The 23,365-nt window shown below is 38.4% G+C and overlaps 1 protein-coding gene across 1 annotated transcript in view; it reads left to right on the forward strand.

Moving 5' to 3' along the window:
* The first annotated feature begins 4,996 nt into the window (after positions 1 to 4,996).
* The window catches only part of LOC149442373 (uncharacterized), a 66,740-nt gene continuing 48,371 nt past the window's right edge, over positions 4,997 to 23,365 (forward strand). The window contains exons 1-2 of the mRNA XM_089656216.1: positions 4,997 to 5,347; positions 20,179 to 20,921. Coding sequence (XP_089512342.1) covers positions 5,299 to 5,347; positions 20,179 to 20,921 — 792 coding nt within the window. The 5' untranslated portion in view covers positions 4,997 to 5,298. The remainder of the gene's footprint in view (positions 5,348 to 20,178; positions 20,922 to 23,365) is intronic.

Raw genomic sequence — 23,365 nt, forward strand, 5'->3', positions numbered from 1 at the left:
CCATCAGACTATCACCTACTCTCCTCACCTTTAGGCGCACTTTGAAAACCCATCTCTTCAGGGAAGCCTACCCGCCCTCAGCTAATTGCCGATCTTCTCCGCTTTTCCCACCACTCCATCCCCCACAGCTATTTCCTCCTGTACCACTATCCCCTCCCCCTAGATTGTAAGCTCCAAGGAGCAGGGCCCTCAAACCCCTCGTGTATTGAATTGCATTGTTACTGTACTGTCTCGTGTATTGTCTCCCTTATATTGTAAAGCGCTGAGCAAACTGTTGGCACTATATAAATCCTGTACAATAATAATAAAAAAGTGATTTGTAAACCTGTTTTTTTTTTGTTAAATAATAAAGATGTTATACTTACCTGAGCACAGACCAGCCCCGATCCCCCACTTTTCAGGTCCCCTGAATAGCTCCTGGCTATACCTCTTCAGTGAGTGCCCCCAAAGGAAGCCACTTCCCATAGGGGCACTCACACAGGTTCACTCCCGAGTCACACTGTCTACATCTATAGACACAGATAGCTCGGCTTGATCCTGCTCCCTCCTCACAGGATTTGATTGACAGCAGCAGGAGCCAATGGCTCTCATTGCTATCAATCTGCCCTGTGAGGAGAGAAAGGCGAGAGAGCCTCTGCTCTCGTGCACATCGCTGAATCAAGATCGGGCTCAGGGAAATACAAAGGGAGGCTGCAGTGCACACAGACATTTTTTTACCTTAATGCAGATAATGCATTAAGGTACAAAACCTTCTGCCTTTAGAACCACTTTAAAGGAAACCTGCATTGAGAAAAGTATAAAGGCTGACATTTTTTTAAACTTTCTTCTGAAATTTTTAGTTGCCTGGCTGTCTCTGTGTTCATTACTTGAACCACTGACCTGGAACAAGCATGCAACCAGTGAGGACAAGTCAGCAAGTCATAATAACATCAGAATAAGGTCAATTTCTTTCAGTGCACTTGAATGCACGTGGCAGCATGTGTCACTGCATGCATTATCAGCCTTTCTTAACCTTTTACTTTAACCCTTTCGCTGCCAGGTCCAAACACCATACCGACCTGACAGCGGGGGGGGGGGGGGGGGGTGTTTATAGACAATCCAGTGACTGCAGCCACCGGGATTGTGTTTGAAACTGACAGGCAGATTTTGCTGCCATTGATTACTTCCACAGCCCCCGATGACGGTGACCACCCCGCATCCGGGCTCTGCTTGCCCATCTACGAGTCCGGGGAGAGCCATGGTGGGTGCCGGTGGCTGGAGGGGAGAGAGGAGAGTGGACAAACATCTGCTCCCCTCCCCTTCTTTCTGTGACCTGGAAGGCGACGTCCGTGACATCACTTCTGAGTCATGGCTGTTACTTTCCCAACTAGAATAGCCGGGGAAAGATGTATTATACATCTTATGGATCACAGAGCCCGATAAGACCTTAAGCCAGCCGCTCCCACCCCCTCCACAGCCCAGCTTTTTCTGCTGGCCATTGTCATCAGGACAGAATCTGATGGGAAATTCTAAATTTTACCTGAAAAGGAATAAAGTGAAAATCTTACAAGTGACAGGACACTTTATCTGGTGACATCTGACTAAAAAATGTCCTTTTACTTCCAGTTGAGTCTCTGGGACAAGAAGTCAAGGGAAAGCTCATCAATGACATACAAACAGCAAAAAAAAAACTATTTCCATTTCATAGTCTATTCAAAACTAAAAAAGAAAACATTTTGACTTTAGATATATTGTAAGAACATTTTCTTTTAATTGTTATTAGCTTGCTGAATGGTTTCAATAATTATTTGGAAATGTCGTTTAACAATAACAGGTATAATAACTGAATGGAAGCACTGCCACTAAAGTGTAATTAAACCTTCGTAAAAATTTAATATATTATAGTTTATCAGTCCTTAGATGCAGGAGTTGCATTAGTTTTCCTTTTTTTAGCCTAAGAACATTTTCTGCAAGTATAGAAAAATGAGAAAACTGTATATATGTGGACAGGATCGATGAGTTTACCCATGAGTCACCAACCTCAAAACTCAAACACAAAACAGGTCGGATGGTTGTGACTTTCTAGCCTTCTTTCATGTCTTTTTGTAAATATCTATTTTGTTGGTTGTTTGTTTTTTTTTTTCTCTCCTCAAGTTTATTCCCTGTCTCCAATTGGTAAGAACATCCTGACTCTGAAGGTCTAAATTACATTTATGTACTTACCCATGCTGTTTTGTAATATGTATTTCTTCACTTAAAAAGAAAGAGTATCTGTACATTAAACTTGTCATAGAGGACCATAAGGTCCTGTAGAAGCGGAAACGTGAAACGTGTTGACAGTAAGCCCATCACATTTGATTATAGAAGAAATTGCTCAATTGTCAAAATGTGTGTATTGTATATGGAATGTAACCCTATTTAGATGGGCAATTTTTTTACTTTTTTGTAAAATAAACATTTGTACTTTTTATACATGTGCTTTTCTTCCTTCATTACCGGTGAATCACCCTTGATCACCCGTTATTTATTTTTGTTTTTTGTGTTCAAGTATAGAAAAATGCCTGCCGATTCTGATAAAAATCCAGCGCCCTTCTAGCTTTCTGAACTGAACTGAAATCTAAAAAACAGCTTTTCAGGATATATTCTGTGAACTTTAAAACACCTGTACTCTATGTAAGGGAGATAAGTTTGCAATCGAAAGTAGGAGATCACCCCGGGGTGACAACGCTGCTCCTCCATTGATACTGTGTGGGCAGTGAGTGTTGTTACCCTAGGAAGTTTCTTATTGGCAGGATCTCCAGGTAAAAAGTAAGGGGAAAAGCCTGAAAAAAAAAAGAAAACTAGCAGTCAGAACATCTAAAGACCGGTAAGCTGCAATATGCTACAGTTGTTAGTTTACCCATATGAAAGAAAAATATATGTGAAATATATTTTAAAAATGTTCTTCCAAAATATATTCCCATATTGCCATATATTTGAAATGCTACAATTTGGGCCATATTCAATATATTTCAAAATATATTTCAATCTCCTAGATTGTAGACTCGAAAGAGTAGAGCCCTCTAACCCCTCGTGTGCTGTTTGTTGTTGCTGTACTGTTTCATGTATTGTCCCCCCCTCTATTGTACAGCGCTGAGCAAACACTTTGGCGCTATATAAACCTGATGTAATAATAATAATAATATATATATACTGCATGTTGAAATGCGTTTTTATTACAACATACATGACAATTTTTTTTCAAAATACATTTCAAATATACTGTATGTCTTTAAAAATAGAAATCTACATTTTTGGAATGCATTTACAAATATATGTAAAAATATATGTTAAAATGACTTTTTTATATATTATATATATAAATCTGAAGAATATATTTATAAAATATATATTTTTAAAATATATTCTTCAGATTTTTTTTAACATATAAAAAAGTCACTTTAACATATATGCTTACATATATTTGTAAATGCATTATATATATTTGAAAAATGTATTTTTAAAAATATCTTTCATATATTTTGTAATAAAAACACATTTCAAAGTGCATATATATTTTTATTGAAATTTATTTTGAAATATATTGAATATGGCCAAAATTGTAACATTTCAAATATATGGCAATATATTTGCAAAGAATATTTTTAAAATATATTTAAAATATATTTTTCTTCCATGTGGGTAGAAACACTATGTGACTTCATAAACTTGCACTTAAAGCAGACCTTTACCCAGGTCTTAAAAGATAAAGGCAACTTTACAAATGCATTTAAATGACAAATACAAAAAGTCGCATTTACTGTTCAATGTTGGCTTTTCTTCCTTGAATTTATAAATCTATTTTATACTAGTGCTCTTCTCCAGACTGGGGAATGGGGAGAAGAAAAGGGAATCTCTCTCTTTACTTCCAGGAGTATATTTCTGCCCCCTATGTTGATATGCAGGAGGATCCCCTGCTCTACTTGGAAACCTACACTGATGGAAAAAAAAGTCTTTTCCCCCCCAAATTCAGTTTGCAGATAAGATCTACCTGGAAGGTACTGGTGATGTAGCCTTCCCAGGTAGCATCTTTGAGGCCCTGGTTTTGTCATGAGTGTTCCAACAGACCAGGAAATAGAATGCAAAAAGATATAAAGCTGGCCATGCACCAATCAAAATTTGACTGACTGTGGGCTCCCCCTCACAACAGAAATCAACTGTTTAATCAACTTCTGTCGCAGAAACATGTAACATTTTCTTTCGGTCAGCCATAGCTGTTTTAGTTGATGTTTCAGACAGGCTTGTATGTTGCATCTTATTATATAAATCATAAAGAAATATCAGACAATTTAAAACACGTAAATGATATTTATACGCAGGATTTTGCTGGCAGAAAGACCCCGTCTAAAAATTACGTTCCATAAAGACTTTGCGTGTACACTTGTAAAATTCTTTTTCATTCTTTTCAAGCGGCTGGTGTTGCAATATACTCTCATATACACTTGTGTATGCGCATAGATTACTGCACTCATATGTTCATATTATCTATTTTTTCTACTGATCTGAAAACATTGCTACATTACAGATCTTTCAGCAGTTGTGTGCCAATGACAACAATGCACCTGTGTTCAGATCCATGCAAAAAAAAAAAAAAGGCAACAAAACACTTTTTTTTTTTGCCCTTGTTTAAGAAGTTAAATATTCTTTATAAACGAGCCATATAATAAAAGAACATTCAGCCACAGGTACCATATCTAGCATCTCTGTTTGTAGGAGATTTTACAGTTGATTACGACACATACTTCACCGCACATGTTTTAATTCTTTTATGGTCACTTTATTTGAACAGTACAGCTAATAATTGTGTAACGTCTGAGGCATGTTCAGGGGTGCACTCATAACAGGCTTGGTTTCAACCCATCTAGTCATCTTGGCTTATCAAGCTAGGGAGATAAATTCCTATGGGCTGCTCCCTTTTTTTTTTTTTTTTTACTCGCTCCTGGCTAGGAGCCACCTACAGTTCAGAAACACAGCCTCTGAAAAAGCCAGCACTGATTGAGCTCTTAGTTCAGTTTCCTCTGTAGCAGAGACAAGAATCCAGCCTCCAGTTCTCCTTACAGCTGGAAACTGGCTCGTTTTTACATAGCTGGCTGTACAGATTGTGCAGAGAGAGAGCTCAGCAATGCTGACAATCATGGATACTGATAGGGGAAAAGAAGAATATAAAGTCTTACATTAGAATAAAAAGTAACATTGCGGAGGGAAGATCCAGGTCCTGTTAAGTCCCTACCTTCTGGAGAAGTGCAGAAACCACGAGATTGTATTAGTTGAAGCGAGACAATGTTTAACTGGCATAAGACCTTTGCTATTCTGCCATATTGGAAGAGAGGTATGTCTTAAGCTTTTGGCACATTGATGGATACGTTTGCTATTTTTTGTATTTTACATTCTTTTTTTATGCAGTTTTGTGTTTTAACAGTAAAATTGCAGCATGGCATAATACTGTGAAATGTGTACTCATTTAGCTTATATATGGAAAGCAGATAGAAGTTACAGCAGCTAAATATAGGCAGTGCGGTTAATTTGCTGAAGAATAGAGACCGTTCACTTAGTAAGGTGTACGTTCACTTAGTAAGGTGTACATTCACTTAGTAAGGTGTACATTCACTTTGAAAAATGAATGTTAGTAAATAAAGTGAAGTTGTGTTAACTTAGAATACCTAATCATGCTCTACCAAAAATCCTTTTTTTTAAATTCTCTCACTTGTGATTGGATATTCACATTGAATACAGCTTCACCTGATATACTAACATTCACTTTTCTAGATGAACTAGCTCAACTACCTCCTTTGGCAAATTAACCTTGTTATAACTGACCATACAGGGCTGAACTGGCCAAAATGCAAGCCATGGGTGGCTTTGTCGGCAGCAGCCTGCTCAACAGGTTTCATTTGATAAATCAAAGGTTCTGGGTGTAAAATTGCCAGCTGAACAGTGGCTGCATCCAATCTGATGTATTTGGGCATTCAGACAGCCACAGGTGTTGTGGCTCTCTGCATAAAACGGCTGGCAGGGAAGAGTCCTTCAATTGCGCTGTGTATTGTGAATGGAGGATTCCATTAGATTTCCATTGGATATCTATTTGTGTATGGCCAGCTTAGGTTTACAGTTTGTACACAGAGGACATGATTAAGTGAAGTGAATCTGTACTTGAAACAATAAGTCATGTGCGGAAGTTCCTATTTTTTAAATACTTACATAAAAAATAAACCTTTAATATGAACACAGGGCAGTTCTCTGTATTGTTGTAAATTCCCCACAGTTCTGAGTGCAGGATGAAAGTGTGAAAAAGTCACACAGAACAAAAAAAAAAATCCAACTAGGTGGGCGAGTTACTAAATGTTTGACATAGATTTGCTTAAATACAGATTAAAGGAAATTTAAAAAAAGTGTGGACAACACAGCTTCAGCTGGTCTGCTGAACCTTTAAATCACAAGTTACAAATTCTAAGCTAGGTGTTACTTATTAAAAGGTATATAAACATTTGTTTAGGAATCATATACTTTCATTCTGGAACGTATTGCATATTGGAAATGGCAGTGCAGAAATGTCAAGGAACTTTGAAAAGTCCACTGCTGGTTCATATGGCAATGTGACAAGTAAGTGCAAGTGAACCCTCTGGCATGAATTTCTCCCTATATCTAGAGCCAAAAGTGCAGGTTTGCTGTACAATGCTAGTACCATATGGACTTCGGGTGAATGATAGATTAGTGGTGTTATAGCTCAATTCCTTTTTGCTTTTTTTCTCCTTAATAACACAACTAAGAACACTATGTTCTGAATGAATACCTGATGTTAGCTGTGCCAAGAAACAATACTGCAGTTAATGGATTTTCAAGCAACACCACTAATAAATGGATAGTGCGTGAGATGAGCAGAATCTAAGGACTAATTCATTTGATATTCTCTTCTGCATAAAGTGACACAGCACAATTACTAAGTGCAAGCCAGACATAATGTTGGGTGATTGAAATATCCCAGTGCCGTTAGTCCTGTTAGTTTGAAGATTTGAGGAAATTGAGAATTTAGGATCATGATAGTGTAGCCCTAAATGGTATGATTTTTCCAAATAATATATCAGATTCAGTCATCAACTGTGAAGATTGAGTGGCAATAAGGATCTGGTGTCTTTTTATCAACACTTTTTTTAAGTTACACACTGTTTTTTTTTTTTATCTCCTGGTAGTCCATCATTCTAAGTGAGACATCTCCTAGTCCAAGGCCAGTCTTTATTTTAGAATGTGATTTAAATGATGGTTGTTGTTTTTGGGGGTTTTTTTTAACGCATGATAGTATATGTAAAAACAACTTGGTTTTGTAAATCCTGAGTATTGCAGGAAGAGAACTGCTAGGGAACAACTGATAAATCAGATGGAGTCTCAGCTCACCCCATCCATCCAGCTTTTTGAAATGTCATCTCTTTTAGCAAGGTGTGAAATTCTCTATACAACAGCAGTATTCATTATAAGAGTTACAACCTGATCTGAGCCAGACTAATGGAAAACAATAACACCAGCGACCTCTGGAAAAACCAGCCAAGTGATCTAGCATGCTCTTGCTAATCTCTGAAATTGGAATATTCCACTTATTCACCTACTGAATGGGAGGCTGAGGATTGCACAGTCCCATATTGAGACCAGCACATTAAGAGCACATACAGGTATAAAAAGTGGGGATTTGGAGACACAAGGTGGATTCACTGTAGTCCATGATTGTATAGAAAATCTACTAATAAAGATTGTTTTAGTAGACCTGACAATGATTTATTCTGCATTTATACAAAAAAATAACTTATAATGTAGTATGTCCTGAACCTGTATTTATCACATATGGCTGAAAAGGAATATTGAAAATGCACCTGTCGAGCCCAGCACTGGAGGGCTTTGAATCCTTCAAGGAAAAATGGTAGAACAGAAACTTAGGAGCAGCCAGAGTGGACTTCTTTCTGGGACAGGATTCATGGCTATCTTCCTTATCCTTTCCTATTTTTCTCATGCAGACCAAGTGTTGGCATAGTAATTCCTCATGCACATAGGGTTGTCCTAGCTGCTGTGTGTCCCTCCTGGCATTTTAGTGTAGTCTAGCATCTCTAGCCCCACTGACTGCTATGGCAGGCTGTGGCTGGATGGGTCCAAATGCGTAAAAAGTGGTACTTGTGTTTAGGGCCCTATGCATTCAGGGATGCAAAGCAGTTAGATGCAGCTAGAGTTGTCTCTCTTTGATAGGTGCAAAAAAATACTTGTGGACTATGTCAGAAATTCAGAGCTGTCCTGTGTCCTTTGCACAATTCCTGTGTTATCCTAAGGAGTATAATTAGCCCTCTTAGTTCTTATCTTGGACTACAGAATATTTAGTATCTATGCTGTGGAGAACAGAAAATGGGGAAGATTTTAGTAGTTTAGCAAAAGACAAGATGAACAGGGGTCTGTGAAGAAGGAGCATGTCAGTAGTGGTACTTTTTCAAGTGTCTTTTGTCAAAGGAGCGAGATTGAAAATAGTCAGCCAAACAGTGACTGTATCCAATCAGATGCTGTTTGGGTATTTTGACAGTATCAGGTCCTGGCTGTCAGAATTCAGTAGCTATCAAGTGAGATTCATACATCCATGCTGTTTAGGGTGCGTGGTGGAATCTATTAATTTCCTTTTTTCAGACGGCAGCTTTAGAATAATTTTCCCTTTCTCCAAAGAAAAAGGAACAATTGTTTTTACCGCATAGCGTTGATTCGAGGCATTAGCCAAGGATGAGGAAAATTTTGCAGTGTTTTCAATACAGTGTTCTTTGACAATAAGATAGGCAAATCTTTCAAGGCTTGTTATCCTCAGTCTGATATCTGTTTATGTCCTCAAGCTACTTATAGATATTAAATGATTTTGGCAGATCTTTAGAAAGAAAGCTAATCATTAAAAGTAATGGATTTCTTTTACCCAAGAATATTGTTTTTATGACCAGTATCTAATGTCTATGGAGAGGTTACATCTTGTTCATACTTAGGATCACTGTATCATTGACATAAATAGATCCCAGCCTGAGAGAGGGAAGCCTATAGAGGGCTAGGAGAAGGTGGGATCCACAGAGGTCTAGTAGAGAGGTGGGACCCATAACGGACCAGAAGAGGTGATGGGCCCATGGAGGGCTCACAAATCAGAGGCCAACATTTAAAGCAAACCTGTATTGAGGGAAATATGGGGCTGCCTTTGCAGGACACCTTTTAATAAAGATAGTTGCTGGACAGTGACTAACTTCAGTACTTTCTGAGTCATCAACCGAGAACAAGTATACAGATTAGAAATTTAAAACCTCTGATCTACTTACCTGTTCCATGTCAGAAAGTATTAAAGCCATTAGATTGCCATGACAGCTAAGCAATTACCATTTTTCAGAAGGGAGGCCAGCAGGGCTAACCCAAATATGAAGAAACAAATATGTATTTCTGACAAAAGAAGTAAAATGAGTTTGGCATTTAAAATAGAACTATAGGCAAAACTTTTCCATTTTAGATAGAGAAAAAGGGGGTTGTAACCCCTTTCAATTTTTTTCTGCCATCTGTGTCCCACTGCAGAGATTCCCCTTCACTTCCTGTTCCATAGACAAACAGTAAGTGGGAGGAAATCCCTGCAAATTAAGGGAATTCCTTGGGGAACTAGTGTCCTCTTTGGAAGATTTCCCCTCTATTACTTTTCTGGGGACAACCCAAATAACGGGGACACAGAGAGCAGTAAAAACTGACAAGCGTTCTAATCCCTCTCCACTCTTTCCAAAACTATAAAAAACATTTTGCCTTTAGTTATACTTTAAAATTCTAGGAGGATATTCTAATTTATTTGTATTTTGCCAATGAAGCTTACATTATTAATAAATAATGTATTAATACCCAGCTATTGTTGGTAATTGAGTTTCTGAATACCCAATGATTTAACATGGTCACCTGCATTTGTACAACAGTATTATTATGGCTTTAGTGGTGAGCTTGATCAAAGGGACAGTGGAATCAGCAAGGTGCCATTGAACAAATGTTATGCCTTCTAAACCCCACAACATCTGTCTAAATAGCAGTGGAAACTGTTTAATGACAGTGAGTCACTGCCTGGCCAAACACAGCACTCTCATAAATTAACTTATCTCAGTCAGATCATAAACCATATAGTTTAAAAACAGTCTTTTGTCTGAAGCCACAAATTAGGAAAATGATCTGTTGAAATCCTTTCAACATGGTTAAATCGTGTTACAAGTCAGGGTTGTATGTACAGTGAAGAATGGAAATGCCACAACATGACAATGATGTTTTTGCCAAAGCACTGATTTTAAAACTGCCTATTTCCTCTAAAATCCTAAACACCGTTGACAGTTCATCCTTTAATCTTTCTGGTCTGGTCTCAACTTGCTCATATTATCTTATCTCTTCTTCAGGCCAGACACTTTAACTATGTGCATATGTTAAGCCACTGAATTCCACACTGTGGATGCAGTAAAGGTGTGCGATTATACGTTCAAGAGGTTAGGATGGGATGTACTTATGCTCCAAATGCCAAAAAGACTGATTTATGTATTTTAAGGTGATTAACATGTAAAGTTTTTGTGATGACCTCCACTAAAGTGATCAAACAGGAGGTATCACAATCATTTCTGTACAAGACTTTTCTTCCATTTGAGAAACAGGATAAAAGGGTTTATCAGAAACGAAAAAATGGGAGCATTACATTTTCAAAGGAATTGGAACTGTAAGATTATTACACTTCGTGTTTACGATGGGGTGGCCATAAATAACCCAATAAAAACAAGCAAGTTCATACATTTGAGAATCAGCTGTGATAATTGGTCCAGTCTCTGACCTCCCCTGTGTCCAATCATGAAAGCCTCTGGCAATGAGAGGTGCACATTATGGCGGAGTGGAATTTTCCAACTTGTCATTCTTCTTCAAAGGAGCTCCAGTGGTCTGATCACTTTGTTAATTGCCCTAATCTCTAACCTTAGAAGCTCATGACATCAATGTTCCCTACTCTACTCCCTCACATTAGAATTCCACTTTGCTTGCTGCATACTCCATAATATAAAGGATGGAAATTCTAATAGAATGAGACATTCTGAAAATTGCTGTGGTAGGTGGCCAGATCTCAAAATGAATATTTCACCACCACAGTTCTCAAACTTTCACCAACAATTAAAATATCAGCTATGACCCCAGCTCATCATAGTACTAGGTCATTGATCAAATGTTGTAATAAATTAGATGTGCACATGCTTACTCATTTACTACAAGGGTGTGTGTCTATGTGCTTAGCAGACGCCATCAACACTGATAACACAGAGGGGAAAAAAATCAATTGAGCAAAATAATTCTAACATGCTTCCACATAAATCCAGCGTGAAAGACTCCAGAGCTATGATTCTGTAGGTGCAGGGGAAGTGAGAATGCAAGCAAAAAGTTAAACTCAACTCAGCTCAACTTCAATATTCAATTGTTTTGTAAGTAAAGCAGTGGGCTGCAGAGGTGTGTGTCAGAGGACTGGTAGATGCTCAACCTTGGTGTCAGGAATGGACTCAGCACTGGTGGTGGGACTTTCCTACCGTGTGGGCTGCAGTACCAGGGCTGACCAGCGGGTGCTCTCAGCAGCCAGAAGCTCACTCCTGTAGTCAGCCAACACCTGGGCTGATTGCAGGAGGTGTATTTAAGGAATGACTAGGCCTGTGATCAGGGCCTTGGTGTATGTTTCCCATGAGCCCCTGTACCTGGTATCCTGTGTTCCTGCCTCGTTGCTGACCCTGCTTGATCCTGACCTCTGCTGACCGTCTCCTGTTGAACCCCTGGCTTGCCTGACCATCCTTCTGCCTGATCCTCGGTACCGCGCTGCCCGCTACCTGCTGAACCTGGCTTGTGACCCCGACCATTCTCTGCTTCCTCCTCCTGTACCACGCTGCCCGCACGATACCGACCAGCGTCTGACTACGCTTACTTCACCCGACGATCCATCCATCCTGCATGGATCGCCTCTAGTAAGTCTGCCTGCCTCTTCCCATCAGACTCCGTTCCTGCACTCCCCTGCCAGTACTCTCTACCACAGCCGGACACACTCAGGGGTCGCGACCTGGTTCCAGTCTGCACCAAGTCCATCCCCACCATCAGGGGCCCTGGTGAATAGCAGGCTGGGACTTAGACCCTGCGCCCTGAGGAAATCCGTGCTGTGGGCTCGGCCTGCCTGACCGCTCCACCTCTCCAACCCTGACTGCACTGGTACCTATTAGTTTAAGGTTTATTGCACCTAGTTGTACATATTTATGTAAGTGTTGAGTTTTGATTCTTTGCACTGCGTTTATGTTTGTGTTGTCTTTAATAAATTATATTGTGTTAGATGCTATACCTGAAGTCTGTGTTTCCCTGTGTCGGTCCACACACCTCTGGTCATACCTGGAGCCCTGACACTTGGTACAGAGAGGGTTGTGTTAAGTTAAAGAAAGGTTAGTTTGATGGGGGATTGGCGTACAGCATTGCAAGATCCTTCTTCAGAGCTGACAAATTCAGGAGAATGGCCGGCAGCCATCTCAGCTCCGTAGTAGTCATGAGAAAGGTTAGTTGGCTAATATACATATAGTGTTGATAAAGTACATTTGCAGACTAGCCTGCACACTCAACTTTACTTTCTCTACTTATTTTTTGCATATTAGGGAGTTGTAAGACTCAAGACTCAGAGCTTCCAAGGGAAACACTGAAAGGTTAATGTAAGCATCTGAGTGTGCTTGCACTTTTACCTCGCTGCCGCTTTACTTAGTACTTCAGAGTACAAGGTTACTTAAACTCATTGGGGTTAATTTACTAAACCTGGAGAGTGTAAAATGTGGTGCAGCTCTCAATAGAACCAAAAAGCTTCAAGTTTTGTTTTGTCAAAGCTGAAGTTAAAAACTGATTGGCTACCATACACAGCTGCACCAGATTTTGCGCTACCCAGTTTTAGTAAATCAACCCCACTTTATTGCATATAATATTAATTGCTATTCATAGCTATACCACTGTGTAACAGTAAATTGTGGACTGTTCTGGGACAACATGTATTTAATAGCACATGAAAAGAGTTGAATCAATAAGAATTATATGGAAAAGTAGATGCCTCATGTTCCACGCTCTGTTCTGTTCATGACTGTTCCCTGTCCTCATCGCCTCTGTTCAGTCCTGCTGACATGACCACTCTTGCTATGCCCTGGAGACATCAATACCTATCTGTGCATTAGAATTTTGTACATGCTGCTCTAATACCATATAAAATGGGTCAGGTTTTACAGTATGTAAATTTCCTGACTCAATTATACAATACTACAGAATTATGATCATAGTAGTCTTTTCCAACCATAATTACTGTATTATTATTATTATTACACAGTATTTATATAGCGCCAACAGTTTGCTCAGCGCTGTCCATTACAATGGGAGACAATACATGAGACAGTACAGTAACATTACAATAAAATACACGAGGGGTAATGAACATGCTTCTAGTGATACAATGGTAGGGTAAGAAAAAAGCCCTCTGAAACCTGTATATGAGGTGTGTTTTTAGGAACCTTAGTCCTAGCAGTGGTCTTTAATTCTGTTACCCCATTGGTTAAACCATCAATTCATAGTTATATAAATACTTCATCTCCGTAGCCTTTGTAGGAATGCATGTTATATTTTGTAATTTAGACATACATCAAGAAAAAAAATTGATTTTGTATACTTAGCAATGCAAGTGATACGTGGAAATCTTGTGTAGGTTTTTTGTTGTTTTTTTTTTGTATGGCTAACATTATGGATAACATCAGGAAAGGAAATGGATTTAGTATGGTACAGTTGTGTCCAAAATTATTCAACCCCCACTGAAATTGAGTGTTTTGGCCAGTTTGACATTGCTTTTGATCATTCAGTCATCTTGCTTACATTTACATTAAAGAGGCACTTGTAGGTCAGACAAATATAACATAACAGTTATAATGAAATAACCACAAATGTCTTTTCTGTGCTCACAGCATTATCAGTTTTATTCAACCCCCAAGTGACATTCAATCTTAGTACTTAGTACAGCATCCTTTTACAGTTATAACAGCTTTTAAACGTGAAGCATAGCTTGACACAAGTGTCTTGCAGCGATCTACGGGTATCTTCGCCCATTCTTCATGGGCAAAGGCCTCCAGTTCAGTCACATTCTTAGGCTTGCGCACTGCAACTGCTTTCTTTAAGTCCCACCAGAGGTTCTCAATCGGATTTAAGTCTGGTGACTGCGATGGCCACTCCAAAATGTTCCAGCCTTTCCTCTGCAACCATGCTCTAGTGGACTTGGAGGTATGCTTGGGATCATTGTCCTGTTGAAAGGTCCAACGTCTCCCAAGCCTCAGGTGTGTGACGGACTGCATCACGTTTCCATCCAATATCTCCTGGTACTGAAGAGAATTCATGGTACCTTGCACACGCTGAAGCTTCCCTGTACCTGCAGAAGCAAAACAGCCCCAAAGCATGATTGACCCTCCACCATGCTTCACAGTAGGCAAGGTGTTCTTTTCATCATAGGCCTTGTTCTTCCTCCTCCAAACATAGCGTTGATCCATGGGCCCAAACAGTTCTAATTTTGTTTCATCAGTCCACAGAACACTATCCCACAACTTTTGTGGTTTGTCCACATGGCTTTTGGCATACTGCAGTCGACTCTTCTTATTCTTTGGAGACAGCAAGGGGGTACGCCTGGGAGTTCTGGCACGGAGGCCTTCATTACGCAGTGTGCGTCTTATTGTCTGGGCTGAAACTTCTGTACCCACATCTGACAAATCTTTTCTCAGTTCCTCAGCAGTCACACGGGGACTTCTCTCCACTCTACGCTTCAGGTAGCGCACAGCAGTCGAAGTCAGCATCTTCTTTCTGCCACGACCAGGTAGCGTTTCAACAGTGCCCTTTGCCTTGAATTTGCGAATGATGCTTCCTAAGGTGTCTCTTGGTATGTTTAACATCTTTGCAATCTTCTTATAGCCATTGCCCTTCCTGTGAAGAGAAATCACCTCTTCTCTTGTCTTCCTGGACCATTCTCTTGCCTTCACCATGTTTGTAACCACACCAGTAAATGTCTAGAAGGAGCTGAGTATCACAGTCATTTTAAAGCTGCCTAATTGGTGCTTATTATGCTTGATTGCTGCTCGGTGACATCCACAGGTGTTTTCAATACCTGATGGAAAGCACCTGTATGAACCTCTGTTCTTCAGAGTGGTAGTCTTTAAGGGGTTGAATAATTGTGGCAATGAAGAAACCACATAAGAACCATTTACTACTGTATTACATAAACAATTGATGTCATTTTAGTTGCATTTGGGTAGTTACAACGTCCTTGTAGGATTTGATTCTGAATACAATTCCAAATGTACACTATAGTCCCTAAACCCCTTTACAGCATTGGGGGTTGAATAATTTTGGACACAACTGTACTTAGCAATGCAAGTGACACATGGAAATCTTGTCTACTGACTGCCCACCCATTGCAAGTCTATTGTTTCTTATGCTGTTTTCACTGACCTGCAAAGAAGTGCATGACACCATGTACATTGTAAGACATTATCAACATGGACCAGAGATGATTAACAAAGAACTCAAGGAGTGACCTTAAACAGAAGGAGACAAGGATGCCACATTCATGTCTGTCATCATATAATAAGAGTTTTAGCTAAACAAACACCGTAAGGGAGAACTGTTTTGTCTGCTTTTTGTTAACATATTCTTTGCAATGGGATAGCTGTAGGCTATAGACGTATTTCCCAAAATCCTCATCTAAAAGGTGTATACATTATTCACCATTATAACATTTTAGCACCTGTGGCATTAGCCATGCTATTTCTACTCTGTTGTAAAATAACTCATTCTCACTAATGCATTACTAAAGAAAACAGGAATTTTCTTTAAAATACAGTTTTTAACATAATAGTTATAGGCATTTTCTAAAAGTAGAACTCATGTAAATAACACAGGTTGAGAAATAACTATGCCCATAGCACAGTAACACATGTAAGTGCTTGTAATGTATTTAAAATATGCCTAGGATATTTTTTTTCTATACCAATGGCTTGCTAAAATGAAAAGTCTGGTTTTAATTGAGCTCATATATCTAAATATATCTAAAAATCTGACTTAATAGATATTATCGTTGCCGCTACTGCTACCAATAATGCAGTATATATGTACTGTAGTAAAAACAAAACAGTTGGCTAGATTTGAATGGAAGGTTCAGTTTTAAACCAAGTTACATTTACTAAAGTATTAGAGCAGGTTCCCTTTGCAAAGTGAATTTTTACTTATCTTAATTATTGATGAAGCTAAGTAAAATTCACTATGCAAAGAATATCGAATCATGTACAAGGAAAAAAAAAGAAAAAAAAAACAGGATTTTTAGTTGAACATGATTGGATGATTAAAGTGAGCACAACTTCATTCACTAAGCTAAGAGTAAATTCACTTTGCAAAGGGAAAATGCACTTGAATTCACAGTGAATGGGATGAAACTGTGCTGACATCCTAGGTGCAAGTAAAATTCCTGTTTGTTTTTATTTTTAGGCACGTGATTGGGTATTCTTTGCAAACTTTCGTCCCGTTCATTAAGATAAGTGAAAGTTCATGTGGCAAATTGAAAATCCACTTTGAAAAGAGAACATGCTCTACTCCTTGAATTAACCATAGAATCTCCTCTTTTTGCTTCTACAACTACTTTTTTTACAGGGTAATTCATTTTTACACCCCTTTGTTTTGATGTAGCACCAATGTGCCAAAACTATCACTTTGCTAAGCAAATGCAGCTACAAACAGAAAAGAGATGAATTACACACCCATTTGTGCTACTGTTGTTACCTTACATAAGTCTGTCCCTTAGATTTAATCAGTGTTTAGCTACTGCATACAAGTGGCTTACATACATCTGCAAAACTGATTTATAGCATGTATGAAGAAATATTATAATATTCAGTAAAGTTTTTTTGCAGACAAACTCTAATAATGAAAGCTGCGGACAATTGAAATGTGTCCTAATTAAGAAGAGATCTAAGTTTCTGTACGGTCACCAATCAGATTCATAGTGAATCAAACATTTAATTTGATTGGTATTTGCAGTGATGTTTTCTAGCTAGATAGGACAAGTTTCTCCTCTCCTTTGCATTACTATTGCCATTGCCTGTCCTTGGAAAGTACTCACAGCTAAGACAATGCTATGAATCAATTGTCACCTTCCTGTTGCAGGAGATAGAGAGGGGGTGTAGGTCGGTTCACATAACTGGGGTTAAAAAGCACTTAGAAACATGGAGCAAAGTATTTTATTCCAAGAGACAGAACTGGTAAATAAAAATTCTAATGCTGCATTTTCTTTAAAGTGATACTCAAGCTAAAAATGTTTTAGGAGTCATTGGCTGCTGCTGTCATCCAAATGCAGTGAGGAGGAAGTGGGGGCATTGCTAAGTCCTACTGTGTGTGTTTATGGAGTGCAGCTCCATAGACACACAACAAGGAAGCAAGTCGACACCATGTGCCCCCATAGCAAATAGCTTGCTATGGAGACACAGGAAGAAGAGGAGGAGTCAAGATTGCTGGTGGAGGATGCGAAAAGAGGAGGATCAGGGAAGCTCTGTGCAATACCACAGCACAGAGCAGGTTAGTATAACATGTTTGTTATTTTAATTTAAAAAGATGACTTTAGTAATACTGTATGCATAAAGAAAATAGAATACATTACATATGCATGAGGACAAAATGGCAGGCTAACTGCACTGACATAACATTGTAACTTTCATATCACATGTGGCCTGCATATTAGTGAATTTTTAAGGACAGCATAGTATAACATAAAACAACTGTTAAGTAAAATGAATGAACTATAAATAAAAAGAAGAAACAAACAATGCATATAGATTCAGTCTTGGCACAAGGTAATGGTGGTGCAATAATCTATGACAGTATTCTCATTTTCACATGCTTTAGAAATAAGCAGAACTTGTGCAGGACTTTTCTATTCATCAATTTCTGGCTCTTATACCTGTAATTGTTCCAGCTGGAAGAACAGGGCACACTGATATTTGCACAACATAGATGATATAAAGAAAATAAACACAGAAAAGCACAATTGTCTACTGCTGAACATCTACGGAAGCACTTTTTCAATTTTTCTTCAGGGCTAAAAAAAAGAACAATGCATGCCATTTTTAAATGAGCCAATGAGGTCCTCAGTTAAATCATGCTAATCTCTAACCTCTAACTCAGAGATCATAGAGGAACGTGAGAACTTGCGAAGGAGTATCTCTAACGAAAAATGTTATTTAAGCATTGTTACCTGGGATATATCCTACAGTATATCAAGCAACAATAGTTTTCCTCCCTCTGCATTGCTTATAATTCTGCCACTTATTTTCAAGGATATTGAAGAGGTATTGAAGTATGGATTCAGAGTTCTAAAGGGTATTGAAGAGTAAGGGTTGCAGAGTGCTGGATTCCCTAGTACAATTCAAATCTTCCTGTCTTCCAGTAAAGGTTGTTATATCAATGCATCAGAAATATTGGTAAGAGAACACCAAACAGAAATCCAGGAATTATAATTCTTCACTGTATCTTAAAAACCCAATGCAGTTTGGGGGTTGTATGGACTTCCATCAGGGTTACAATACAATATACGTATATACCCTGAGTTACCTTAAAGAAGACTTTTCATGAAAATTAATCTGCTTTATTTAATAGCACCCCATACCCAAAATGAAAAACTCCTACAAAAGGGTGCCAAAAATGAGACATAAAAACAAAACTAATAATACTGAGAACACTATATTTTTTAGCACCTAGATTTTCCAGGAGATGTTTACAGCAACGACACCACTGCCTGAGAAAGTATATTTAAGTAGAGATCAGAGGTAAGCATTTTTTTCTACAATGTTTTATTTTTGGCACCCTTCTGTAACATCTTTTTTATGTGGGGGGCTGTTATTTAGGAGACCTTACATTTCCATGCAAAGTCTACCTGAATATCACCTAATGACACTGATGCTATTGATGTAATGTGTTGGTGCTGATTTTAGTCCTGATTAAGAGGATCCCCTCATAACCTTTGGAAAGCATAACTTTTTAGGGGTTAAAAATTGACTAAATCTAATACTTTTTGGTGTTCGCTTTCCTGTATTTCTGAGCAGTTATTGATAAGGAGGGACCTTTGTGGAAGACTTTGCTGCCAAACAACTTGCGTCAGTCTACAGTTTGACACTCCTCACTGTAATATTATATGAGAAATAAAATTTGACTTTGCAGCATAACAGTGAGGTGCGAATGATAAATGAATTGAAAGCACAGAAAACGTATTAGAGTACTATGTATGTATTTGCAAATGTTCTCAGGGCAGCAATGATATTTGAGGTCAACTTTCTTTTGCACAATGACAAAGTGCAGAATAGGTTTTTGTATAAGATTTTGTAAGGATAATAATGAACATATTACTATTTGTAGCACTCCTCCAAGGAAACGGTGGACAAAATGTGTTTGTGATGTGTTAAATGGTTGTATGTCATGAATATTTATTGACACAATAACTTAGAGAAATTGCGAGATGACACATTTCATGAAAGTAAGCCAATAGACTATGACCATTTACAGACGATGGAATTTCTCGGTAGCTTTCCAGAATTTCATTTGCAGTATTGGAGCTACATAGTCAAATTCATCACATAAGCATTAGAAGAAAAGATAAAAAAATAGTTGGCATACTCCATTTCAGGATATACAATAAATCTTTGTATTTACAAAATTTGCACAGCTAAACTTTATTGCCAGCTTTACCTTAAAGCTAACATTTCAGATTTACATGCTGGCAAGATGAATTGAATGTTTGCCAACAGAATCTTTGAGAAGAAGTTGGTGGGTGAGCCAACCCATCAGTGCCCAATTAGTAAAGAAATTACCTTTTTCTTTGTAAAAATATGAACACATTTTGATAAAACTATGTATACCTAACTGATAACTTTAAAGCATATGGCCTAACATTTGAAGCCCAGCTCCGGGCTGCACTCTAGTCACTCCACCTTCTCTTTCCCCGTCCCACTTTACCGCAAAAGACCAGCATCTAAATTCTGTGAACTTTTGTTGCTGTATCCTAACATAGTTGTAACCTGAATATACTTTTTCTTTATTTATCAGGAAAGAAAGGTATTTCTTCTGATGGAGAGGTAGTTCTGACTCACATGAAGAAATTAATACATGATCATGACAGTGACCCATTTGGATCTCAGAGTTTAAATGGAGATGCCTTAGCTCACACAGACACAGCGTCAGACTGTCCATCAGATGTGCCAGTTAAAGAATCCAGCACATGTGGGATGGTGGTGTCTGATCCCCTTCAGCAGTTCAAGAGGCTGTACAAGTTTGAGTCAGAAGATTCTGGAGTTGAGATGCCAAGTGGAGCCAACTCACCCTCTACACCTAAAGGATCAGAGAAGAGTTTTGTGATGCATAGTAGAGATTCCTCCTGTGATTCAGGGGTGCTGAGCGCATCATCTTCACCTACTGTAGGTCACATGGAAATAAATGCAGGTACAAATGAAGACGACACCAATAACTTTCTTTCTGATACTGAACACTCTAAGGAGTATAAGGACAATGTCAAAGACAATGCTGAAGACCACGAAAACACCATAGAAGATTTTATTGACTGCCAGGAAGAGGAGGAATTGGATTTGCCACCATGCAGTGATGAAAATGACTGCACAGACAACGCATTGTACTGTACAGCACTCTCATCTGCAATAGAGGAAGATACGAAAGCTGTGGATGACTTTTACAAGGACACGTTTGATGAAATTCAGGGTTTGCATCAGTTGAAACGATGCCAAACAAGTGACAGTCTGGATGAATATATGGATGAATGTTGTCGACTGAGTGAGGTAAGGGCATATCTACATTATGAATGTATCTGATTGTGATTATGCTGTTATCTGCTATACAGTATATATACAGTTTAAGAAATTAATCTATGTTTTTTTTATCAAAAAAAGTATTGAAAAAAACAGGTCAACAAGGCAAAGTGCTACATGCAGTTTCCATACAAATAATTAGAATTATGTTATAAATAAACCTTGTTCTAGCTTTGGAGAAAGTTTAAAGGGATAAAACCTATGTCAGATATTTATTTATGCTGGTTTTTCTACTTTCAATCCCAATGACATTAAAGTAATTATGGAAATCTCACAAACAGGGTCCGTTAGCAACAAAAACCTAGTAGACATTACAACCCCACACAATCAACAGTGCTTTTATTGCTGTATGTTTTCCATTGGAGAGAGTTTCTTCAATTCTTGCCTCAATAACAAAACAGCAAGTGAAGGGATTTCTCCAGGGTTGCTAACCCTTCCACTTACTTACATAAAAAGTTTAGGCTACTGTAACCTGTTATTGATCTGACTCCAGTAAGATAAATCGAATTGATCGCTTTGGGATATTGATTTATTAAGACTGTTTACTAAAGGATTTGAGTATGCTCAAGCAACAAATTGTGTGGATTTATTTTTCAATTCTCAAATCATGTGCAGATGAAATACGCAAACACGGATTTTCTTCGATGGTAGGATAATTCAATCTTCTCACATTTTATTGTGTCAGCATTCTCAAATCTTTTATTAAAACAGCCTCATTGTGTCAAAGTGCTAGGATCAGTTGTTTTTTAGTGTCATATATCCAAGTGTCAATAGTAGAAACTATTTGTAGTGCCTCATAGTAACATGATATATTAAAACTCTAACTTCTATTTTTTTGGCACAGAACCGAATAAGATTGACGGTTGTAAGAAATCCTGTGATAGCTCTCACTTGTGACATGTTCATACATGAAGCTTGTTGCATACAGTGACCTAAATTTCATTTAGTAGATAGCCTAAGGCCAAGAATAGATTTTTGAACTCAACTTGAGATCCCTTTTTAGACTGTACAGGTGTGGAAAAGAGTGTATCATAATCTATTTATGCAGCCATTGCAGCTGCTTGACTTGAGTGATGTGTTTGGACCTTTGTTAGAATTTGCTATAAGGCAAAGCCTGCAGGTCTAGGTGTTGTTGCTGCTGATCTCTTTGATTCTGCTGATACAGAAAATTGCATATCCCGCACAATTGGATTTTTTTTAAAGTCATTTCACATTCAGAAACGCATATGTAAATAAGGCCAAAACATATTTTTATTGCTTTAGACACTCTCACAGACAGTCATAGGAAATCCAAATTTTATGGTTGTCACCTGAACAAAAGGGGAAGGACAATTTTCCAATAGGGTCATCGGTTTCTGTGACAACTCTTTCAGAGGAGATTTCCGCCATCTTTAAAGAGATTTCCTCAAACATCCTGTTATGTCTCTGGAACTGGAAGTAAAAAAGACACAAACAGCAAAAGTAGTAATTGACTGTGGCTGCCCTTTCCCTCTCTATATAAAAACAAAAAAAGAAGAAAAACTGATGGAAAAAAAGGTGCAGATTTCACTAGCAGAAACATCATTTTACATCTGTTTTCATGTGCATTTCAGTGAGCTTTATACGTGTTGCAGATTTCTGCGCAGAAAAAAAACTGTAGGTGATACTAGTATTGTGGTGTGAACAGGGTACATAAAGGACAATTGTTTTCTTTGTGCCCTTGAAGAACGTGTGCAGAAAAACTCACATCTGTATACATGGTGTGAACGATATATGATTTAATGGAGATCATCCACAGGTAAGGTATGTACCCATCATATAGGCAATTTAAAGCCTAATTTTAGTTAAAACAATAACAAAAACATTAATAATATTCAACACAAGCAACATTAATTACCATCGGTGTGATGTGATGAGCTTTTGCTACTGTCTTCTGGTTTAGTAGAAATCTTCATACTCTGATGTTCCCCCACCCTACAATCTTCTGGTGCAGTAGGGCATAATAGAACTAGGGAGCTGTGACAGGCACTCATAAAGAGTTCACCACTATGCCCGCCCTTTCCACCCAGCTCCTCCATTCATAGAAATTGTACTACAGCTTCTAGAAATAAAACTGAATTCATGAATGGAGTGGGCAGACCTTTCAGTTATCTGACTATCCTCAATTCATAAATCGTGTTTCATTTCTAGAAGCTGTAGTACAGCTTCTGTGAATGGAGCAGCTGGGTGGAAATTGCGGGCAGAGTTGGGCACTCTTGATGAGTGCCTATCATAGCTCCCTTAGTTCTGTTAACCCCTGCTACCCCAAACAATTATGGCTGTGAGGGGTGGGGTGGTATCAAAGGATGAAGATTTCTACTAAACCTGAAGGCAGCAGCACAAGGGACACATTGCATTGAAGGTGAGTAATGTCCCTTGCACTGATTATTAGCGTT

The sequence above is a fragment of the Staurois parvus genome, unplaced genomic scaffold (genome assembly GCF_062004578.1).
Source record: "Staurois parvus isolate SC_StPar_1 unplaced genomic scaffold, SC_StPar_1.0 ptg000894l, whole genome shotgun sequence".
NCBI lineage: Eukaryota > Metazoa > Chordata > Amphibia > Anura > Ranidae > Staurois > Staurois parvus.